Source organism: Ooceraea biroi, chromosome 3 (assembly GCF_003672135.1).
Source record: "Ooceraea biroi isolate clonal line C1 chromosome 3, Obir_v5.4, whole genome shotgun sequence".
In the NCBI taxonomy this organism is placed as follows: Eukaryota; Metazoa; Arthropoda; class Insecta; order Hymenoptera; family Formicidae; genus Ooceraea; species Ooceraea biroi.
Window position 1 is genome coordinate 14,409,681 of NC_039508.1, and position 25,212 is coordinate 14,434,892.

The 25,212-nt window shown below is 40.4% G+C and overlaps 3 protein-coding genes across 8 annotated transcripts; 1 reads left to right on the plus strand and 2 right to left on the minus strand.

Moving 5' to 3' along the window:
- Positions 1–751: 751 nt before the first annotated feature.
- Positions 752–4,308, plus strand: LOC105286799 (putative tyrosine-protein kinase Wsck). Its single transcript, XM_011352005.3, has 4 exons — positions 752–1,327; positions 1,406–1,560; positions 1,641–3,379; positions 3,506–4,308. Exons 1-4 carry the CDS (start codon positions 1,146–1,148, stop codon positions 3,572–3,574), a joined length of 2,145 nt encoding a protein of 714 aa, XP_011350307.2. The 5' UTR covers positions 752–1,145; the 3' UTR covers positions 3,575–4,308.
- A 457-nt stretch (positions 4,309–4,765) lies between these two features.
- LOC105286810 (protein trapped in endoderm-1) lies at positions 4,766–9,692 on the minus strand. 6 transcript variants are annotated; one of them, XM_026968228.1, is made up of 4 exons: positions 8,990–9,530; positions 6,070–6,279; positions 5,714–5,960; positions 4,766–5,619 (listed from the first exon to the last, which is right to left on the minus strand). In XM_026968228.1, the coding sequence occupies exons 2-4, from the start codon at positions 6,197–6,199 to the stop codon at positions 4,977–4,979; spliced, it is 1,020 nt and encodes a 339-aa protein (XP_026824029.1). In that variant the 5' UTR covers positions 6,200–6,279; positions 8,990–9,530; the 3' UTR covers positions 4,766–4,976. The 6 variants fall into 6 exon arrangements, with proteins under 6 accessions (XP_026824029.1, XP_026824028.1, XP_026824031.1 ...); XM_026968227.1 differs by lacking the exon at positions 8,990–9,530 and adding an exon at positions 6,611–7,531; XM_026968230.1 differs by lacking the exon at positions 8,990–9,530 and adding an exon at positions 7,388–7,530.
- A 2,685-nt stretch (positions 9,693–12,377) lies between these two features.
- LOC105286797 (laminin subunit beta-1) lies at positions 12,378–23,702 on the minus strand. Its single transcript, XM_011352003.3, has 14 exons — positions 23,358–23,702; positions 22,656–22,797; positions 21,321–21,377; positions 20,355–20,583; positions 19,902–20,198; positions 19,187–19,749; positions 18,853–19,032; positions 18,444–18,769; positions 17,928–18,338; positions 17,650–17,845; positions 17,066–17,512; positions 16,375–16,882; positions 14,456–15,539; positions 12,378–14,257 (listed from the first exon to the last, which is right to left on the minus strand). The coding sequence occupies exons 2-14, from the start codon at positions 22,720–22,722 to the stop codon at positions 13,286–13,288; spliced, it is 5,337 nt and encodes a 1,778-aa protein (XP_011350305.2). The 5' UTR covers positions 22,723–22,797; positions 23,358–23,702; the 3' UTR covers positions 12,378–13,285.
- Positions 23,703–25,212: the final 1,510 nt, after the last annotated feature.

The window sequence follows — 25,212 nt, forward strand, 5'->3', positions numbered from 1 at the left end:
ACCGAAAAGTCGTTTCGGTAAGCTAGCCGACGGCTCTTCAGCTTCGATCGTAACTTTGTCTAGCGCAAGCGCTGCAATATGAATAAAAATTATAATTTTGTAATAATACGTGGACTTTGATTGTATATAATTAACGACAATTGTGTTGAATATTAATAAAAAGAGGAAAGATTTGTTTTCCCATGAGCTGAATTTTTTTTTAATTTTTGCTCTTTCCTATTTTATCTATATCTTACCTACTTTCTCGCTCTCTAATTTTTTCCGTCTCTTTTATCGATTTAGTCATTTTCTATTTACTGCAGACGATTGTTTCATCCTCCATTGATTCACGTAATATTTTTAGATGCATACCGCATTCAGTCATATTTTTTCTCAATTGCTAACCACGGTAACGTAAAAGTGCAGCCACACCTAGCTCACTCAGCGGTGTCAACGCAGTGCCGTAATGCTTAAGCATACGATACAGGTGCGTGATCTACATCACAAAATTATGTAAATGTAAATTTCGTTAACAAATTCCTCGATCAAGTTGCAATATTGTTCTCCTGAAATTTTTTATCCGAATAAGATATTGAAAAATTACTTAAATACGAAACAACAGGTATATACATATATATTAAAACTTGATTTCGATATTTCGATTCAATCAACTCGATTGGACGCTCCATCGCCTGCGCCAATCTGACGTCTCGATCCTGACTCCGCAGACTGTAGTGCAGCTGAGTGCAACGAGCGTGGCTTGCACGAATCGAAGGGAGCGGTCGTAAGGAGGAACGGAGAGAGGAAGAAGTCCAGAAGAGAAGAAGAAAGAGAAGAACGAAGAGTTGTTTACTCCTCGACAAACTCCTTTCTCTCATCGGCGTTCGATTCTATTCTCTTCTCACCGAGGATCGCGCTTACGATGAGCGCTCGCGAATTCAGCGACCTGAAGTTGGCTGTTTGTGATTTATCGACGGGCGAGTGCTCCGGTTGGACGCGACAGACGTAACATAACCTCCGCGTACCGCGTTGTATCATCGTCCCGCGTCGCGTGTTGACTCATACTCTTTGTTGCGCGCACGTACGTACATTCCAGGTGAACAATTCATTCACGTCGCTATGTAACGAACGAACGCGGCGACTGAGAGCTTCGTTGATGTAACGCCATGCCCGCGATCAGGATGATCGTGTCTCTGTTATTTTTCTGCGGTGTTCACCTCGCGCGCGGCCAGAAGTACGAGGGTTGCTTCCAGAGCTCGCCCTCGGAGCCCGAGTTGCCGTCCCCGACCCTGGGGTACGCCAGCACGCCCGCCGAGTGCATCAAGGCATGCCGTTCTCGATATCACATGTCAGTGCGCTCTACATCTGCTGTAAACTTTTCAACTGTTGAACGAGTGTTGTTGATTAGAGTGTCTATGATCCACAGGTTTGCGGGATTGATGAATGGGCAGCAATGCTACTGCATCAGCAGATTTGGCCGAAACGGACCATCGAGCAGCTGTACCATTCCTTGCGTTGGTGATCCTGTTAATTACTGCGGCAGCAATGAAGCTATGAGTGTCTTTACTACTGGCCAGCAAGGTATGGTTCATGAGAATTCGAATTTACTTGTAATTAAATGTTTGGAATATTAAAAATGAATCAAAATAATGTTCTTTCAGGGCCGAGTCCGCCACGGAGAGTATACGTAACTCGCGATGACATAGACGCTCTTGTTATAACGTGGCAGCCACCCGACATACCCAACGGAAACGTTACATCCTACACTGTTCGCGCTGTTGCCGTTGAAACGCACGCGAGGAACATGCTATCGCCCATCGAGAGCCAGATTCAAGGAGGAGCATCGAACAGCACGGTTCTGCGAGGCCTCCAACCCGGCAGTAAATACAATATAACTATCACTGCCAGTAACGCGCAAGGGCCCAGCGATCCAGCGCATGCGGTAGCGTGGACCTCGATCGGCCCTCCTGATAAGCCAGCCACGCCCAAGGTGCTGGAGCGCGGTGACAGCACCGTAACAGTCATGCTCACCGACGGTCACAGCGAGTACGGGCCCATCAGCACGTACCAAGTGATAGTCGTACAAGCGGGCACTATACCTCCGGTTGGCCCCGATGTTGAGTTCCTGAACTACGACGGCGCGTTGAAGAACGGTCTGAGTTACTACGTCGCCGCGCAGTTCGATCCGTCGGACTTTCATAGGTACAAGAGGTTCACGGTGGGTGACGGGAAGCAGATCGGAGGCTACTACAACGCTCCACTGAGAGACCATTTCACCACCGCGCAAATCGGCCTGGCAGTGGTCTCGCGAGTGCAAACGGAGGTGCAACGCTCTTATTCCGACCTGACCAGCTACGCGCTCGCCCACGAGGAGACATCCAGCCAGATGGACTCGACGGCACTCGTACTCTGCATAGCGATTACAATTTTGAGCATCTTGCTTGCCGCTTCGATTATGTTGTACTTCGCGCTGCGACGACGACACGAGAGATTCCACATGCGGAAGCTGCCGGAGCAGCAAGAGCTGACGTTGCAAGGTCCGGTGTACGAGGTGGACAACATGGGTTACATTCCAGAGGACATTCCCGAGCGAGTGAATCATTACCAGGAACTGAAGAAAAAGGTATGGAGCATACCGCGAAATGCTCTGTCCATCGACAACGTTCTTGTGCGAAGGGGACGATTTGGCACCGTGCACACCGGCACCGTTTTGAAGGACGACGGATCGTACCCGGTGACGGTGCACACGATAGCCGACGGCTCGCTGAAGAGATCCGACAAGAGGCACATGCTGAGGGAACTAGACGTGTGCATCAGAGCGGGTTCCATGAGGAATCTCGCGGGTCTCGTGGGAACGTGCGAGACTCCCGACACGTTGTACGTCGTGCTGGAATTGCCGCCGCAAATCCTAAAAAATCGTCTGCTGGTCGCACGGTCCGGAGACCCATTTCCGGTCGATCGAATACTGCCGATCGCGTCCTCGCTAGCGGCCGCGTTGCGATACCTGGCGAGTCATAAAATCGTTCACCCTCACGTCTGCGCGCGAAGCGTGGGATTGCTGAGCGACTGGACGCCCAAGCTCATGGGTCACGGCATCGCCAAGTACGCGTTGGAGGACATAAAGCACGGCAGGTGGACGGCGGTCGAATGCTTCGACACTCAAAAGAAGCACCAACCGGGCGTGATATGGGCGTTTGGCGTACTCTTGTGGGAAATATTCAGCATGGGAGGGACACCGTACTCGAATTTGACACTTGACAGTGAGGTGGAGGACGCGGTCACACGAGGCACTCGGCTACCACAATTGCTGGACGTTCCCGATCCAATTTACGAAGTCATGTCGTCCTGTTGGCGGGATGATCCCGAGGAACGGCCGACGTTCGAGGAGCTTACACGCTTGGTAAGCGAAAGAGAGATTTTTTATACTTTTGAAAATAATTCTTAATTTTACTCGTAACATAATTTATACGATGTTGAAAACAAAGTTAATTAAATTTTTTTATTAATATTTGATTTTTATTTGTAGGATACCTTGAGTATTTGTCCTATCACTGCAATCACGGAGCCGTACGTACCAGAATTGGAGTTGTATTAACATTCTTAATTTTACGTATATCTGCATTTACTTAATAAATCGCGCGGCATCGGAGCTCAATGTTGTAAATATCGTACACCGTGTTCATGAGAATTTCTCATAGATTTAGCGGATACTATATATTTATCGTTACCAATATATACATATTTTTAGTATCTGCATCTTATCTCACGTCTCGAACTTAATTGTATCGTATTGTAAGGAGCGTAAGGTAAATATTACAAGCATCAATGCGCGCACTTTCCGTCCATATCTCATAGAAAATAGCTCAGATTGATATACGTGGATGACAAGTAAGAAAATTATGGCAAAGATATATCGATTGACGTGAATGTAATGTATCGCGCATCACTATCGTAGAAAATAATTCTATTTTCTTCTATATTTTTACACAATATTTCGATATTTTACATTATTTATTCGAAAACGCAATTTTACTTTTGAATTTTTTAATTCATCATAAATGTCAGGACACAGAAAATATTTTATTACTCTCTTTTGTTGGTTGTGAGAATCATAGATATATATATATATATATATATTTTTGTGGCATCTTTCAATTATTACTAATTTAATACTTGTGCATACTACGAATCATTCTTACTCAATAATATTCTCAGTTTATACACACGCAAGTACAAATTTGTATGTATATTATTGTCAAAAATCGATATACTCTTTAGTGTATATATTTTTTGGACAAATAATTAATCAATATAGAAATTGCCAAGGAAGACAGAGTTTTAATATCAAATTTAAAATGTGATTATTTTTGAATATGTTAAAAAATGAAACTGTCATTTTTAAAAATACTTTCGCAATCATGAATCTCTAATATATGACTTACATCATATGAATCGTTCTAAGTTGCAATGCTGCTTTTTTAGCACACTTTTAAGTTGCTAATTTTGATGCATTTATATCTTTTGTTATATGTTCCATCCTTTTTTTTATAGAAGTATATGTATATTTTATATTATGCAAGTGTCGCTGTATATTATAATATTGCGATTATAATATATAACGACTATTATTATTATTATTATTATTATATTATTGCGATACATCAATGTATCAAGATGAAAAATACAAGTTTTATATATACCTTTTCCTATGCTGTGCTTTTACATATTTTTCTCGAAACAAAAAAGACATCTAGCTTATTTGGTTTATCAATGAAAATTCTCTATCTTCTGGTAAAGATTTATTTTGCGAAACTACGATCTGTTACATTTTCAGATTCGTAATCTTATATACTTATATGCTTATAAAAGTTGTCTTTTTTTATACGTCTACTTTTTAAATGCTCAATCTCTTACATAAGAAATAATATGCTATTATCAGTTTTTCTTCGTCACTGATTTTGCTTAAAAAAATTGTCTTTGAGAACACATGGTAAGTTTTACGTCGTATGTGGCGATGAAACCTTACTCGAGTGAAAATGTCCCGGCTTAGGACCGGCCGTGGGACTCCTGTTCGAAGCAAGACACAGGATCTGTTTGTAAGCCTTCCTGTAGAGGTTGTTGGTTGCGGCATAGATGAAAGGGTTTATCACGGCGGATGCCCAAGCGAGCACGGATGCCACTACGTGAAGTATTGGGATCTTCATCCGATCATCGATCACATTCACCAGCATCAGTGGCAGAAAACACATGAGGAAGTAAAGAAAGATAGTGAGCATCAGTCTGGTCATCCTACTATCCTCCATTCGCCGAAAACCGCCGCCTCTGCCTTCTGCAGCATGAGCTTCAAGATTCTTCCGACTTGTCCGGACACGCCAATATATGCACAGATACGAGACACTGATCACCATGCACGGTACAAGGAAACCCAGAACAAACAGGAACTTCTTGGGGCTAGAACCGTTTTTCTTCAATATGGTGCATGAGAAGGTGGCTGGATCTAATCCTAGAGTTCCCCAAATTCCGACCAAAGGTGGAAGCAACATCGCGAAGCTTAGGCTCCATATGGCTATTAACATCAGCGTTATACCGCGATTGGTGTACAACTGGTTGTAGATGTCCGGTCGTGAGATCAGTATGTATCTGAAAAGATTAAAAATTTCAGCTATGAATTATTATATTCCTGAAATTAATGTTTTAATTAAAATAAACGTTCAAGGATAAACGTGAAAATTACCTGTTAATAGTAATGGCTACCATGCTAAGTAAGGATACAGCGACATTCCCATAAAAGAACAAAGGAAATATTTTACACAGAGTCCCGCCTAAAACCCATGCTTCGTGTAAGTATCTACTGGCAGTTAGTGGCAAATTAACAGCCGAAAAGATTAAATCGGAGACGCTGAGGCTTATCACGAATGCTGTAGTGGCATGTCGCCTTAATTTTGTATATTTTAATAACGCAATCACCGTCACTAAATTGCCTGGAATATAATTCAATTTATAATGTTTACAGGTTACAGGTTGAAAATTTAAATATGAAATAGTAATTTATTTTATATTTAAAATAATAATAAATTAAACAAAGTTTACCTAATACTCCAATAATGCTGAATATTATGGCACAAATAGCAGCGACGATAGTCACAAATCGCGGATACTTGAATTCTTCGTTTCCCGAAGCAATTCCGAAGATCGTGATGTTGGCCGTGAAATTCTCCATCTTTTAGTAAATGTGCAGAAAATGGACTTTCTTCTTTCTTTGCATTCTTTGAGCAGTCAGAAATCAACGTGGTTTATGCGCTATAAAAAATAGAAAAGTAAGTATAAAAATTTATTTCACGACTTGACGATTGTTTAAGGATTCTTTATTATACATAAATATATATATATATTTTTTACTTTTTAATGTCTGGTCTCCTCTCTCTGATTTGTGAGGATTAAAGAAGATATATAAAAAGAGAAAGAAAGATGATTAATTTTGTAATTAATTTTCTAACAAAACCATTTCTACATTTTGAAATCATTATTTCAAAAGAGGAATTTTTCTGAAATTTCATTTTAATTCATTTCTTCAAAAGTAGTCACAGCTGGGTCAATGATCTGTGCATCGTACGCAAGAAAATGCACTAACCCGCCTGATTTATTCGCATTCATTTAATCGCGATTCCTTCTCGTTACTTCTCCCTTTACTCATTAGTTTCTCTCTGCTCCACTCTCTCAATTTTCTCGCGACGACGCAAAGAGGATGCATCGGGGGCCGCGAAGAAGGAGAGTCAACGAGAACGTGCACCCCTCAAAGTATACGTTCAATCTTCTTATCACGCGTGCTGCATCAATTCATTTCCATATCTTTTCTTATTGCTCGCTCTACCATTAAAAAACACACCGTTAGTCACGCCGATAAATTTTTGTGACCTTCTCGGAATACTGATCTCTGCTTAGTAGCCACGACAACGCGAACTTTGGCCTCTCCAATGGAAAAGAGCTCATTGAATCATCTCGTGCCGCTGCATCGCAGCTGTTACTCGTATATTTTCCCAAAACTCATCCAGCAATTACTGTAGCAGCGCAGTATTTTATGGCACTTTAATTAAATTGCCGTTTTAACAATTCGTGTCAATCGTCTCCCTTGTTTCTCGATTCTTGATACACGGTTTACGTCACTTCAGTTTAATTTTTCATGGACCACATTTGTTTTTCTCATAATTAAAAAGTATAATTTTATTTGTCATCCACATTATGCATGTCCATATCGTTTCTCCATTGCTTGTTCTTCGTCGCACGATAAACAGCCGACTTCTCTCTCATTTACATGCGCTTTATCGTTGCAGGTGTATCACTGTGCCTCAAGAGCGATGTCGCGCTTTTGCTTTTTCTTAGCTAAAGAAAAGTTTGTCCCTTCGCTCACCGTTTCGATGTTTATTGACAAGCAAGTGCTATTACAAGGATCAGCGCGATGCCTGGATCGCTGCCGTTATTCCGGCAGACATCCCGTCCGCAGACTGACGGACTTCGCTGATGCGTGTACCCTTTGACGCGAGTACACCACAAGTCTCCTTATCTAACGCACTCGATTTAACTGCTCCCCTTCTTCTTCTTTTTCGTCTTCTTACACATTTCTTCTTACTCTTCAGCTTTCTTCCGTTCTTCGTGCCTAGTTGCGTTCGTTACTCCGATGCCGATCGTCGAGAGCAACACACTTGGACTCTTTTTGATTCCAGCAGAATTATCTGGGATTTATGAGATGAGTCGACGTTAATCCAAAATAACTCAAGCTTCACGCTTAGTTCAAGCTTCATGTAGAGACACTAAATGCGTCATGCAACGCTAACAAGTTATATATTGGTGCTTAATATAATAATGTGATGTATTCTTGAATATTATCTTTGAATCATCGATTATGATCCAAATTGATTTTTTCCAAATTGATTATTTGATACAACTGGCACTAATAGAATTAATTTGTTCCAGATACACAATCGTGCCAGAGATTTTTCTTAGAAAGCAATATATACATATATCTGAAAATGCGTAGAAAAAATATTGAAGATGGTTTGTTAAAAATCTTCAAAACTGGATAAAGACAGCATAAATATTAAATACTATGTAAAGAAAAAGCACGATGCAAAATAGAATAAACGTGAAAATTGCTATTATTCTGATGATTTTTTATTATAATTTAAGTAACTGGAGTCGTCATTGAAATGTATGATTCCAAATAATTGATCGTTAATTTTGAATGATCAATCTAAAGTGCAACATACTCTGTAAGCATGATTGTAAATTTCACTCGGGCCGTTATATAGCGAATCTATGAGATATTTTAATGCACATGTACGTTAAGTGAGGCATGTTGTTCCAAAAATAGCAACCGGGAGATACTAAAGCTTCAACGATGTGTACTTTGTGCACGATCATCTTGACTGGCTCGTTCCATTTGTCGCACTCCATTTCATTCCGTTTTCATCCACCTCGTTGTTTATTCTACATGATCGAAGGTTTTATTCGATTAACTTGAGCCACACCCGTCTTAGACCCCTTTCGTGGAAGGCATATTAATTCTTGAAAAGCGGGAGAACTGATGAAAAGGAATCTCATAATTGCATATCAATTCATTAGAGGTAATAGGGAAAGATAAGAACATTGGAAAGGAATATTGAACATAATGTTCAAAGAATTGAAAAGATCCGCCACTGAGAATCCATCATGATTTCGATGGATTGTACATTTCCACCGTTGAAAGATGCCTAGCTTTCTCTTTTATGTTTCTCTCGTCTTTCTTCTTGATTCTCTTTCGGCTTAAGTAACGGAAAAATATATAATTTGGTAATTAAATAACGAAATTGACGGTTAATTTAATGATTAACATAAAAATCTATTAACAGTATTTTAATTTATATTATTAATTTTTATTTATATTATTTAATTTATATTTATATTATTTAATTTATATTCATATTAATTTAATGATTGAGTAACATAGATTTGTTTCCATCCAGTATTTATATACCTTGGCTTTCCTGAGACAACATGTGGTTCGAATCAGTCATTCTTCTTCGAAAATGGTCCGTGTTTCGAATTTGGCGAACGAATTCACACACACACACACACACATGTACATACACACGCAGATCTGACCAAGATGGTGTTCGTTACGATCCACCCACGTGTTTAGCGCGGTTGTACCTCACCGTAGAGCACGTGGCGCACGTAGTTTCCGAAATTCACGTGCGCACGTGAATTACCACCGGCGGCACGTGCCTCGTTTACACGGAGATCGTTTGAGCAGGTCGGTGGTTTTACCGGATTACGAAATCCACGTAAACACCCAAGGTGTGTTACAACCGAAAGTGTCGAGCACGGTTATCTTGTATCTCGAGATACATAGCGAGATGTATTATTACATATCGACGAACACAATGAATCTGAAATTGCCTTTAAACTGTCGTAGAGGGAATCCTCGTGGCGCTCATGATGGCAAATATAACGGCACGCCAGCTGGGGAGCGACTATAGCTAGCAGCAGGCTCTCTCCCGATTCCGAGCGATCGCGGACGCGAATGTGACTTACCTCCGTAGCCGGCAGCTGTCAACGGGCCACAAAGAGCGCCGAACAATCGGAAGGAGTGGCCCTCAACAAATAAACTCACCCTACTGCCTTCTTTCATCCCCTCTTTGGTAACGGCAGTATTCGTGTCTCGACCGGTTGTCGGCCTCTTCTGACTGATTAAAGGTAAGTTTGGACCCCGCGCGGCTCACAGCGACTAGGGGGAAACGTCAAGGAAACGTGATATCGCGCGCGCAGCGGAATGATAGGGAAGAGATTTTAGATTTTTCGACGCACGTATCGCTGCGGCTCCATAGTACGTGTCGACACATTCGCAGAATCTGTCAACTGTCTGAGGGAGTATTCTGTCGACAAAGGTATTCTTTTCTGGAAAGAGGAAGCTGTTTAATTTCGAATTTTGTATATTTGTTTCTGATTAGAATTTTTTTTAATTAAAAATTTAAGGAAGATACTTGAAGGTTTAAATATTATTTTGTATTTTTTATATAATTAAATATAAATTTATATCTAATTAAAGATAAAATTATATATATTTAATTATATATAATTAAATAATGCGATATTTCTATAGAAAAATTAATATATTATGTATTTTATAAAAGAAATTAATTTTACTTATATTAAATTTTATTGTTCATTTTTAATTCTTACCCTTCTACATTAGGTAGAATTTATATCTGACGGATGATAACCGCGTAGATAACTTAGAAGCTCTTAAAGTCATACGTTGGAGATTATTTCCGCGGTTAACCGCACGTGAAAAAAGAATGAAACGGAAGTGTATGTAGCTCGAGTAAGATTAGAACTGTTAGAAATTTAAGAAATACTTTATTCATTCCAAGAGAATCGTATAAATAAAATGATATTATCTTTGTACTTGTTATATACATAAATATCATTGCTCGAGATACATCCTTTAATTGCGTTTGCTTACATCCTTTTTTTCTCTAGCAGGTAAAATTCTTCAACACAGGAAAAGGCTAAAAGAATTTTTGCATAATGAGTTTCAGTTACTACCAGTGCGTGTCGCCGGGTTACGAATATTTTGTGAGAATAAAAGTGCCTCTCAGTCTACGGCATTGAATACTGGAAAGTAAATATACTTGAAGAATCCACGTAATCGGATTGTACACATAATAGGTCGACTGATATATCAGCGTTGGTGATCATCTTGAAGATATTATAATATTTTGGAGCTTCAGAAGTATAGTATTATACGTTTCCAAATCTCGAAAAATTCAAGATTCTTAAGATTCACGATAAGTAACTGTTTTACATTTTAATGAGACTTGTTACAGCCTGCTAAATCTCTTTGGATAAAGTATTATTTATTCGTGCTCGCGCATCATCAGTCACTGTGATAACATCGTGCTCTGATTCCAGTTCTCAGGGCTGACTGAAAGCAGGATCGATCCATACTTTCCACATCTTGGTTCAATTCTTTTGTTATCAAGTTTCACTATTTTTCAAAGTATAAACTGTAGATTTGTTTTTCAATTCTTTCTCAAAGAAATGCTGATCTCTAATATTATCTAATAACGATTCTCAAGCTCCTGCACGTTCTGTCTTTCTCACCTCCATGGAGAACCACTGATTCGCGTACTGAATGAACCCATTGTGCGCGGCCTGCTGAGCACATACGCCATTTGAATTCAACAGTGCGCTATTCACGAAATATTCGAACGTAGACTCTCCTCTGAAAGGGAAAGGGCGACTTTAAGGAATGGGCCGAAATGACAAATAGAACGCTCTCACATGCATCACTAGGAAAACTGACCCGGGAGAAGCTTTGAACTCTTTCACAGCCAGAACATAAGCAGTACGGTGACATTCGATGAGGGAGAAGGTAATCGTGCACATGGCTCCCACATTACCAGACTCTACAATAATAAACAAGAAATCCTATTTCTGGTTTCTATGGACCATGCGAGATAAGAAATATTAGACAAATATACCAATATTACATCAACCATGTGTCGTATCAGTCATACAGTTGCACCAATAATGACTACTTGGTAGATACTAATAGACAGTCATGCTATTAGCATTTATAATATTTATTATAATTAACTAAGCGTAGCGAAATATATTTAGCATAACAGGAAATATTTTATCACATAATGATAGCGCGATTCTGATAATTTCCTTGCATGATACGACACATATAAAGATATGTATGTCATTCGTGCAGACACAAAACTCATTTCAAGTTGTAATCTTTAAAAAGACTGTGTGATAATAATAAGAAAATATTGTAAATATTAGATAATAGAAATATCAAAATAAACGTTTTTAAAAAATATTTAAAACATATTAATATATTATTTTAGGGTTGATTATAAATTTACTAAGATCTAGATCACTTTCTCTTTCCTTTTTGACAACTCTTATTTTTATTTCTCTCTAATATTACAATATTGTAATATAGTTATATTATAATATGACATTAAATATCATTAAATTCTTTTTGGCTCAATCATAGCATCGCTTCGTTCATTCAAGCGAAATTTTCAACGATATGTAATATAATATGTAAGAATCGATTACATGTAACGATGATATAAATAATCTTGTTTCTTTAACTTTACCAGACACAGATATTGTCAAGCTTCTTTCATATATATTATTTCTTTTACGTAATGTTCTGCCACTTTTATGTAAAATCAGATCTAAAATTTGAGTGAGGAAGAAAAAAAGATTATATAAAAAAAGAAACAGACCGTAAAATGTCATATGAGAATTTACATACATGTTACGTTAGATATTTACAGGCGCGTAGACTGTAACTATTTACAGGCACTGCAGTGATTGACAAAAACACTTCAAATTTTCTTTTCGTTTGTAGATAAAACGTACGTGTATTATATATCTCAGCGAAATATCGAATGTTCCATATTCGATGGAAGATAATCCGCGCTCCTGCGCGTTATAAAGTGTCTATATTAACATCTCTCTTACTGTCTTACACAGTTATTTCAGTTATTTACATTACGTAGGACTTATTTTTATGGTACCATCTATGGAATACGAGCTTAATACTTCGCTATAGTATTTCTCGCGTAAGTACTGAGAGTAAGTAATTGAGTACTTATACACATATCAGCAAATATATAGAGCTTGTATTTCTTATTATAAAATTAAAAAAAACGTGTGCGTTACGATTGTAAAAGTATAAAACTTGTAAAAAGGTTGAGAGAAAATTTGGCAAAGCTAAATGCTAGAGAAGGCAGTGTCTCGCTGACAGTCGCGCGCAAAGCGAGATATATATATTTGTAATCGACGTACGTGTAAATCGTCCTCTTTACAGCTACTAATGGCCCCTCCATTTACATTTATGGCACTAATGATAATCTCTCTCTCTCTCTCTCTCTCTCTCTCTCTCTCTCTCTCTGCCGTTCGCAATACTATCTAGAATAAATTGCGAATGCCAAACGTGTACATGCAATACACAAATACGATAAGATCTTCGTTTTCGTTTTCTAATAAACCATGGTAAAAATCGCGGCTATTGCACAAGTATAAAGCACCAATCTTACAGACCTAAAGATTTCTCGCGGTAAGATGCGCACCAGGAACGACCCCGTCTGTGAAGCGAGCAGCTCTACAACGCTGAGATATCTGCGAGATGTTAAACGTAATAATAACGAGGAGAAGACCCATCGGTAACGTACGTATTATGCATTTTTTTACAGACGAAATTTTCGACGTTGACGTGATTTTCAAACAATCGTAAGGAGTTTTAGGGGGAGCAATGCCTGTACGAGTGCGACTTCCGCTCGATCTCCGCGAGGTGTCTTTCCATCTCGAGCGTCAGCGCATCCACGTCGCTCATTAGATCCGTCAATACCCGCTCGTTCTCCCTGTAGACACTCTCCATACCGTCCAGATCCTTGAACTTGGTCGACGTGTCGGCCGTCAGCTCGGATGCCCGCTGCAAAAGCATCTTCGCTCGCTGTATGTCACCCTTGCTCTTGTTCACCCGTTGGTTTAGCGACTCGTCCGCCCTCTTGTACTCCTCCGACAGTTTCTTCGTCTTGCCGTCGATTGCCCGCGCCTCGTCGGCGACCTTCTTCGCCTCCACGCCGATTTCCTTCGTCAGGACAAAGTCGTTTCTTACGGATTGCGTCTGAAGCTGCTTCAGACGGGCGTCCAACGCCTCCACCGATTGAGTAGTGGTGTTTGCCTGAATCTGAGCGGCTTTCGTCACTTCGGCGATGTCCGCCAGGTCATCCTGCGACCTCGACACGTCGGCCTCTGCCTTGTCGATCGCGCTCTGCGCTAGACGTTGAGCCGTCTGCGTGTCGTTTAACAGCAGGATCACTTTACTCGCCAGATTCTGCTCCTCGATAGCTATCTCTTTGGCTTGTTTCGCACGCATCTCGAGATCGTGAGCCAGTTGAAGATCGTCCTTGGTATCGGCGAGGATCTTCTCGGAATCGGTGAGTGAGCCCACGATGCTCTTGATATGGTCAGCTAACCGCGTAATTTCATCCGGTTCCAGCTGGATGTTCTTCTCGAGCACCTCGTTCGCGAGGTCCCTCACCATGGCCGGTGTCGCCTGTTCCTCGTCCAGAGTATGCCAGATGCGCTTAGTTATGTCCGAGAGGTCCTTGGTAATCTTGTCGGAGCGATTGCGCGCGTCCCACGCATAATTGAAAGCATCTTGGGCGTTGGATCTTGCCGCCGTCGAGTCTTGTTTGATCTGGCTCATCTGAAAATAAATAATCGAATTAGTCACGCAAGTAATATATAATTACAGAAATTATGCAAGATTAGATAAAATAATTTAATTATGAAATTTTTAGAATTTGTATACGACTAATAAATTAATGAAAATTATGAAATTAATGAGAGTAGTTGATTTTTGTAAGATAAATAAAAGTTTTTATAGAAATTAAATGTTACTTACATTACGCAGCAATTGCTCGGCTTCATCCTTTTGGTTCTTAATTTTAGCGGCTTGTTGCTTGGCAACGTCTAGCGCCTGATTGGCTTTGGTCACCGCACCGGCATCGCAAGACAAACCTCCGCAGAAGCCGCAGCCCGCACCACCGCAGACGGTGCTGCAATCCGTCACGTTGTCCCCGCACATCTGCAGATTCAACTCGGGCATGTTCATACCAAACGCCGTCAGCTTCTCGTTCAACTTCATTAATGATTCCTTGTTCCTCTCTTGAGCCTCGTCCACGGAGGCGCGATTCTTCGCCAGGAGATTTTCCGTATGCTTGCGGAATCGTTCCGCGTCCGCCAGAACGCTACTGGTATCGTTCGCCATTTTTTCGGCCTGCCTAGACTGCTCGGCCATTTGTTGCGTCACGTTCAGAGCACCCTGCACGTTCTCCTCTTGCAATCTGGTAGCATTCTCCCGCAGCTTGTCGGCGGCTTCGTGCAAGCTTTCCGTTCTATCCTTGAGTTTCTTCAGCGCGACATCCCCGAGATTCACTCGCTGACTGAGATTCTCCAACTGATTGTTCGCTTCCTCCAGCTGCTGCGCCGATTCGGTGATATTCTTCGCCAGTTCATCAGCCAGAACGTCCAACGTGTCCAGATCTTGACTTCTAATGGTGGTGTTGCTGATCAGGTCCCGCACCTCGTTCAACGACTCTTCCATGTCGTCGAATTCTTGGCTGTACACGCCTGTCGTACCGACCTTCTGTATCCTCGAGGCTTCTTGGATCACGGCGTGCGTTTTGTTCTTGAGACCGTCCAGTATTAGATCCCAATTGTCGAAGCACTCGCCGCACGGGCTGCATTGCGGTGCCTCGCCGTGATAGCCGCGATCGCACTGGTCGCACTTCTCGCCACCGATACCCTTGTGGCAAATGCACACTCCGGTCTCGCGGTCGCACTGCTGGCTCGCAGAACCGATCACGTCGCACTCGCACGGATAGCACTCCACGTTCGGGTTACCCCAGAAATTCGTCTGGCACTCGTTGCACCGTCTGCCGCCGAACCCTGGCCTGCACTCGCAAGTGCCGTCATAGGGATTGCATCTGTAAACGTAGAAATATTTTTCTCAGATGTCTGGCAAAGAAGTCTTCTCTTGCATCCATATTCGATGAAACAGATTAATTGTTATTTAATTCACTTCCTTCAAAGTTAAGATAATTAATTTCAACATTGTAGTTAATAAGAACTTGGAATTCATACTGTTGAGAAAACTAGTTTAAACTTCGCGCTAATTCTGCCCAATTGTCTCGGGAAGATTCGGGCATCAAATATCGATAGACAAATATCGGCATGACGAGACGCGTAGCGATGTATTCGACCCTTTTTCTCATGCGATCGTTGTAGCGAGCGAACGTACTGAGCGAGCGAACAAATAAGTGGATCCACTGGCGGATAGTTACTGGCGAATAGTTTACCGATATAGAATTAAGGCGGATTTGTGCACAGATCTGAAAAATGAAAAAGGCGACTGGTATCTGGAAGTCACAGAATTAATCGGATGAGTAGAAATTTTTCTTTAATTTGATTTATGAGATTTTTTGCTTGAACAAAGCATTGGCTAATTTTGTATCTTCTTTTCTTGTGACTTTGAGGTTCACACGTATATTTTCTTGCTTATTTGTATGTGATTGATATATAATTATTTGAAACTGTTTGAATGTATTGTTACATATTTTTCGTAATTATATATATATACATTTTCTTTTGTTTATTGAAATACTGAACACATTTATTTATACCTTATCTCGCACATTTGTAAAGAGAAATAATCAAATTTCAACACATACTTTAAATTAGCGTTTGTCTTAATATAATAAATTTATATGAATAATCAGACAAATGATATAAATCTTGAATTTTATAAGAATTTTTGCGAACCTGTCTGAAACACTTCCAACCGCATCGCACTCGCACGGGTCGCAGCCCTGTCCACTGGCTATCCTCCAATGATTCTCCTCGCAGGAATCGCAGAGCTGTCCTATGACGTGCGGCAGACACGGACATTGTCCAGTACGATGATCGCAGGGTCCCGCGGATTTATCGGTGCCGAGAACGTTGCATCCGCAGTCCCGGCAGTCCTTCCGGAAGGCGTCTCCGTAGAATCCCGCTTTGCAAACTTCGCAATTGCGACCGTCGGTGTTGTACAGACACTGCAGACAGTGACCAGTGTGAGGATCGCAGTTCCCAGCTCGGCGTAAATCCGTGTTATTACTGCAGTCACAGAGCTGGCAGCTACCGCCAGGTACTTCCGGATCGCCAAAGTAATTTTCGGCGCAGTGCTCGCATCGCGGCCCAGCGTATCCCTCGAAACACTCGCACACCACATCCTGCGTTAACGAGTCTAGCGAGCAGCCGTCGGCGTAGGAGTGACCGGATTCGCGAGTACCTGTTTAACAATAAAAATATAATAAATATAATAAGATAATTAAATATAAAAATATAATAAGATAATTAAAAATTAGTACAATAAGTTTTACACGATTATATCAATTCCTAAAATTAATAATAAAATTAATAGAAGACACTAATTTAATTGTTGCATAAATAAGATAAAATATAACATTTTTACCTGGACAAGGACACGCTCTACAAGGTATGTCCACGCCAATCCGTGGATCGCCATAGAAGTCGTCGACGCAACGGTCGCAGTTGTGACCGGTAGTGAAGTCTCGGCAATTAATGCAGGCTCCAGTTTTCGAATCGCAGCTGTCTGCGTGTCCGTGGCACTCGCATCGCTGGCAGTGCGGGAAGTTCCAGAAACCGGGCTCGCACTGACCGCAGGTTCTACCGTAAGTATTGGGACGGCACTTGCAGCGGCCGGTCTCGACGTCGCAGAAGTTATCGAGAGCACCAACGCCATCGCAGTCGCAGGGGATGCATCCCTCGGGACCAAATCCGTACGTGCCCGGCGCGCAACGGTCGCAACGTCTGCCCACCACATTTGGCTTACACGGACACATCCCGCCGTAATTCTCACACAAAAGACTGCGCGAACCCGTGGGATTACATTCGCAGGCTAAAATTTAACATTGTGACCGTGAGTTTCGAAATTATGTAAGAAACTTTAGATAAGAATTAAAATATATACTCGAGGATACGAATCGGCGGGTCGGTGGTAATTATATTTTGCGTAATTAATTTAATAATACTTACAATGAGCACCGTCGAAAACGTAATAGCCAATACTGTTCTGATATTTTTTGCAGATCTCAGGAATGTTACTCCATACGCTGTTGACGTCGTTGAAGAATTCCTCGCAACGATAGCGTTCGTATTCCTGACGACGCAGTTCACCCAGCCCTGGCATCTTGAAGAAGGGTATCACGTCTATCCTTGGCTTCAGAACAATCTGTAGAAATCATGCAAGAATAAGTGGATGATTGATTCGATGACATGATTTATAATTTATGATAGCCAAAACGATAAATTACCGAGTCGACTAAAATGGAGGCCGAAGGTATGTCCACGTGGCCGTTAAATTTGCGGAACTGCAATAATAGATTATATCGCTTTCCCGCCTCCAGGCATAGGGACGGCTGGGCCACGGCGCTCCTCGAACGCAACGGCAACTGGGCCCACAAACGATCGTGATCGGGTCTCCAGTCGACGCACGGACCGTTAGGATCTGGCGGACTGTCCCTCTCGAGAATGATTTGCACATCGTCCCAGACACCCGGGTGCACCGGCTCGTACCGTATGATTACGTCGTACCACATGGATCTGCGGATATCGTCGATAGTGAAGTTCAGTACCGAGCCCTCAAGAGCCTTCATGAAACCCGTGCCGGTCCACGTGCTGTTTCTGCCATCGCGATAAGGTTCCCTGATTACCACTTGACAATTCTGGAAAAAAGAGAATTTCTTTAAAATCGAAGAATTTAAATGAAATAATTGATACTATAATATTAATAAATGTAATCCGATTCGATTTTTTTACACTGAACTTACATCGGTGGCTCTAGATAACTCTCCTTCGTAAATGAGGAAATCTAGCGAGCCGGTGTAATAACTTTGCTCCGGTTGGTTGCACGTTCTTCCGCTGACGTGCGGCCTGCATCGACATTGGCCGGTGACGACGTCGCAGGAATTCTCATAGGAGCCACCGGGATCGCAGTCGCAGGGCTTACACCCGTCACGGTCCTCGGAGAGTCCCCAATATTCCGGCAGACACTGATTGCAGTCGCGTGCAGTGACGTAACGTTTGCACGTGCACTCGCCGGTCAACATGTTGCAGCCTTGGTTGTCGACGGTGCCGAGAGTGTTGCAGGTACAGGCTGTAATTATTACAGGGTAGTAATTAATTTTTCTGCGCAAATTGGAAATTTGCAATTATCGCTGTAATAATTATCTTTCTTACCTTGACATCCCTCAGGATTATTAGGCTCGAAATTCCAGAAGCCGTTCTTGCAGCGATCGCAACGACGTCCCTCAATGTTTGCTTTGCAGTGACAGCGTCCGGACTCGTCGCCGCTGAGAAGATCGGTTTTCGAATCGCATATGCCGTCGTCCAAAGAGCCACTCAAATCGCAGTCGCAAGCTGCAAAGACGAAAATCATTAATTTACTTCATAATATATCAAACATAATATATTTCGTAACGCAAATTGTAACATTGTGTTGTCAATTGCAGGCTACGTTATTTATATTTATCTCGATTTATAAAATTATAAGACAGATGTACTGAAAACTCACGTTGGCAAGCTTCCGGATCAGAAATATCCCTCGTTAGGTCGTGATAATAGAATGGCTTGCACTGTTCACAATTCTGTCCTCGCGTATTGTGCTGACAATCGTCGCAGACTCCGCCGGACACTCGCCCCGACCTCTCGTAGACTCCTTCATCGAAATGGCAGGAGGTGGTATGATTGTTGCAATTGCAAGGCCTACAGGCGTTCGTCTGTTTGCCGACCGCAGGTTTCCACGGCAGATCGTTGTAGAAATCTTCGCACGTCTCGCAATTGAGACCTTTAGTGTTGTGAGTACACTCGCATCTACCATGGACCATGTTCTCCTCATCGACGACTCCGGGTAACGGCAAACACCTGGAAGCATGCCCGTAGCACGAGCAGGACCCGCGAATCACCATATCCTGGATAGCGTAATAGTATTTTTCGCGAATCTCGGCCCGGTCGTCAAGCAAATCATCGCCCAAGGTATGAAGCCTCGTCATGTTGATCCTGAGATTGGTGATCTTCAGGAGATTCTGTACCTCCTTCGAATAGGGATTGTCAATGTCCAAATTTCGCGGTAACACTCTGAAATGTATTCGTATAATAAATACCATTAATTATTAAGTAAAACTTGTAACAATTTGAATCTTTTTTTAATCAAGATGAGCAAAAGTTAAAATAAAACTACCATAAAACACATTGAGACCTTTGATGTAATAAAATTATGGATAGTCTACCTGAAGATTACGTCACCGCCAGTGGACGGCGCTACAGCTGAATATCTCGATTCGCAAATGACGTCCGTTAATCTTTGGGGTTGATGGGTAGGAATACCGGGGAAGAACGCCTCACAATTGTGAGCGAAGTACCGGTACACTTGCCAGCTCTTGCCGAAATCGTACGATCGCTCGATCAGCATGGCAGCCGGCCGGAAGGTTTGGAAGCGAATAATGATGTGCGTAAAGTGAAACTCCGCCTCGAGATCAAAGCGTATCGTAACATTCTCCATCCCATTCTCAGCTTGCCACCACAATCTAAAATTAAAAAATTAAAGTTATTAAATTATTTCATATCTTATGTGACCATTAATTATTTCAAAATTTTTAATGATTGCCATCACTTTAAATTTGTTAATAAATTTATTTTTCAGTGACGAGATCGTGCGACATTGAAACGTGACTTGATCTTACCCACGACTGACGATATTCTCGATGTTGTGTTGTTGCTTGGGTAGTGACGCGTCGCAGAAGAAGCATTTCTTCCTTTCCTTAAGGTGGGAAACGATGCAGAATCTTTCCGGACCCCTGAGACCGCATGTCGACGAAGCACCCAAATTATTCTTGCGACCAATCAGTAAATCTCCAGTTGCAGGATAACACGAGCTTTGTTCGCAGGGATGTGGTCTTTTCGCGTGTGATCCTGCATTAGAAAAAATTCTCCTTATTTTCCTATATTTCAATGTGCGCATTTGGTTAGCCACGTTACTCTTCTTTCCTTTGAACGTCATGCTGATATGCGTTAGGTATGTACATGGAGGAAAATGCCGTTTCCCAGTTTCCCCAGTTAGTTGGTGTCGATAATTAATACAGGTACAACACCTTTACCACATTTGTAGAAATATTTGTACATAATAGATATATATTTACATGGGGATTAAAAATCAATTAACGAAAAGGAAATTAACTACAGTACGTGTGCAGATAATAATAAATTCTCTGTTAACCAGTCAATGGGTAACATCTGAAATAGATGTTATGTCAATGTTAAAAATAATAATACACATGTTACATGTCAACTCAGGAATATTTTTTGTGCCATGATAACTACAGGATATTTATGCCCAATATCTTTTGTTTTTGTCTACGAAACTACCTCTTGATTTCGGAACGGTCGGCCTTAACCGATTATGACGCTCTGTCATCACCTCCATGGGTGACATATCCCCTCTCTGCACTGATCCTATAACATCTTTGCTTTTACCTTTGTATCCCGTACATAATTATATTACATAGCACAAATCGCCTTATATTTTATCGTATTTTTTTCTTCTTTTATCATATCGATCAATACTCTGTGATAAGACTATCGATAATTCTATAGCAATGCTTCCGTAAAAATAAAGGAAAAATAAATTTGTAAAAAATTTAGGATGTTACCTCTGACTGCTCCTCTTGATCCGTATTCTCTTGGTCCATATTGAGAATTCGCAGGTTCTATAAAGAATTATAAAAATGTTACAAATTATTCGAAAAGCTTACATATTGATGAATGAGAACAAACATTATACGAAGAATTTGTATAATTCTGTTTAAAAAAGTTAATGATACAGTAGGGAACGTTTTACATTTGTGCAAAATGAATGATATAAAACGTAGTGATTTATTATGTCTGCTTTTTAAAATATACAGCGAATATGAAACATGTGTTAATTATATAACACAGAATAATTGTTCCATAATTCTTTTAAATGATGCATTTAGTAGTCTAGAATGCGTTAGTTATCAAGAGTCATTCTACTACCGGTAGAAGCTATCGCAAAGAACATCCGGATGTTTACGAGAAAAAAGATCTCTAAAGTACCCTTAAGCTCAATAAAGTACGAAGTGTCTCAAACTTAATGAGCTAGTGACCTTTTCCATAAATTCTTTGACCAGTGTGGAATGGACCATTTCAATAAAAATTCCGAAGTGATCTATTCTTTGCCATAAAATTTCCATTTCATGCTTTTCGTAACGCTAAAAACTTTTATATACTCGAATATCCAAGTCTTTTCGAATTTAACACAAAATAAAGCATTCTTGTTTAAAAAAATAAACATTTTGTGAAAATTGATTTTTAATTCCTTATAACTTATAACTTGATATGTTTAATTAGATCTTCCTCAATATTTTATTGGAGAACATTTTATCTTTTAACCGATCAAAGAATATAGGCAAAAGACTTGGCAAATTTGGGCAGGCAATGCTCTTTTGCTGCGATGTGTGATGCTACGATAAACATATGTGGTCATGTAATTTGATTCATTTCATCGTATTCATTGTGAATAATCTTCTCATAATCGATAAGTGTACGCAAAGATTTATGTTTGTAGGGCGGTTGAATTTTAGAAGCCGAAATAAACTCGGTTCGAAAAGGAAGGCAGGTCGCGAGGTCATATCATTATCTAATCATAATGGATAAAGAGTCTTCTCGTCACAGAGGAAATGAATGGGATGAATAATGTTTCACCGATCTAAGAGAAAAAGAATTTTACTATTTTGCCCATTTATACGTGTAATGCGTTATAAAATACAATATGTGTCAAGGCGCAAGTAATATTTAATAAGAATAAAAAGTTATAATTCATGAAAATATATTTTGAGCGTATTATTTTGAAATTAGATATCTTGCTACACACGATATTAAATATTTTAGTGAAACATATAATTATGAAAAATCTATTTTATCATATTCTATTTTATCGATTAATAACGTACATAAATTACACATACCTGTTAAAATAGTAAATATAACAATTAAAGCTATGAGGGCCACGTGCCCATAATGAACACGAAGCATTTTTCCGCTTTTCTTCTGTCTTCGTGGATTTTTCAAAACGGTTGTTAAGCCATCGACGACGGTTCGAGAGTATCTCTATGAAAATAAAATATTTCCAAAAAATAAGGATGATTTAATTAATATATTACGGAAAAATATACTACCGTTTTTTATCTCGATTACACAAACATGCGATAATTGTATTTAATTTGAACAAGCATTAATTAAAGTATGACATGAATCATAAATACATGAAAGAAAAATTGTTATCCACATTGATTTATAATTTTAATTTTAATTTCAATTGAAAACTAAATTTTTAAGATCTTAGTCTAGGTTCATCAGTTATGTTATCAAGCAAAATAAACATAACAGATGTTCTATAATTAATTTCGATAACTATTTATCGAATCAGAACAGAAATAAAATGCGAACGTGTATCCAAATTATGTGCAATATAACAGACAATTATTTTAAAATTGTTTTATGCCAGAGTGTAGATTATAAAATAAATAATTAATTTTTGGAACAGTTTCCCTTAGGCAATGTATACACAATGAACGATGCGAAACACACTTCCGCGCACCTGTAGAGCGAAAAGCGATTTTTCAGTGCGATTAACGTCCCACCGTCTGTTTTTATTTAACAAGGCTCACCTACGTAAACGCACGCGCTAAAATAGCGTTCTCTACTGTAAGCCGATGGGATATTTCTTCTTTTCCCGAGACGGGCGCCGCGTCGAAGTCGCACTCCGAGTGGTACGCTGAGATCTCCCAGAACTGAGATCGGAATTCTTCTGCTGATCTGTCCAGCTCTCTTCGTGGTCGTATCACTGAACTCAATCTGTTATCCGCGCGTGATAAACGGTCGGGTCAGCGTGGTTTCGGCGGACCGTCTGACAGGTGCACTTTCGGAAAAATCCGAGACGACCGAAAATGAAAAACGCGGTGGACGCGCCTCGTGACGCGTCTCGCACAGTGAGTCTCGGCTTGCCGAGTTGCGACTCCGCTCGAGGTTCCCGTCAGTGCCGTACATAGAATCACGGGACGGCAAGCGGAGAGGGAACGATGGCTTTGAGGAGCGAGTGGGACTGCATGGTCGGCAAACCTTAGCTAACACACCAGCAAGATTTCTTTCTTTTCTCCCGTTTCCTTTTCATTTTCTTTTCTCTCGCCGAATACCTGAGGAGTTTTAGAAAAACGCAATGTTTAGAAAAATTTTAGTAAGCACGTTTTGTAATCTACACAGCAATGCCTTACTTTGTTATATCAAATATGTGAAAAGTGTGTCCCTTTTAAAAACATTACCAGAAAAATCGTTCTTCGTGAATTGTTAAATTTCAACGTACAGAAGTGGTTTTTTCTACATCCTTCTACATCGGCCACATGTTCATGTAAAATGTAATTGACGATACTTTAAGTAAATCGATGATACACGGTGATGTATGCAAAGACGCATAAATATGCGCCAGCATATAGGAAAAAAATATAACGTAAATAGCTTTTAATATCACAAAATTTCTTCGATGTCAGTTTTATATTTTTTGTTTTTGGATAAGGCCTTTGACAATTCCAACGAAATTGAAGAAAAGAATATTCTTCGTACAAACCGTAGAATATTCTTCGTGGCTCTTCTTGTATCATAGGTCAATGTTCTGCCGCGTGATATCACTTTTTGTACATGTTATGCGCAACGTTGCGGAAAGCCTTTATCACATAGATTGAGAACTCCAAAACGTCGGCGTTCCAATTTATTAGATCTCTTGCGAGTCACATGATACTTTCGCACGCCCGTTATACTGTCGATGCTTATGTTACAGCACATGTGCAGCGCACTTGCAGTCCTGTCCTTTTTAAAGCTCGTTGGTCCGAACATATGGCATAGACAAACCTCCGCAGGTATAAACATCATTGAATACAATACTTCTTTTAATAAAGACCTATCAATCAATATATTAGACTGTATAAATCAATTTCTAGTATGATCTCTCGATTCTTGATGAAACAATTATAATATTAATTAGATTATGTGACATTGAAACCTATGATTAAAAAACTCAGGCTATTATTATTCAGACATGGACTGATATAAAAGTAACGCATCTTCTGAAATGAATAATTTTCGAACTAACTTTCCAAGATGAGGGGACGAATTAATTCTTCTCCACGTTTGTAAAATTCTATTTTGATATTTGTGCTGATAAATTTCAAATTTAAAATGATATTGATACGTATTATAATCTATGAAAATAATCGAGTAATTATTTTAATTAAAGTATCATTGACGACATTGTAAACCTACGCCAGCTGCACGCAGTTCTCCCGATTCCCACTAATCTTCGATGACACGTATCATCACGGGCGACGGAAGAGGATGGAAAGCGAACTGTCCTGGAAAGGCGAGGAAGAGAAGGCAATGGCATCCTGCTATCGGGGTATGTTGTACAGATAAGGCAGCCCACGCTACGCTTCCTTCCTCTGCGATGATCCCACTTTCCGTTTCTCCGCGCGA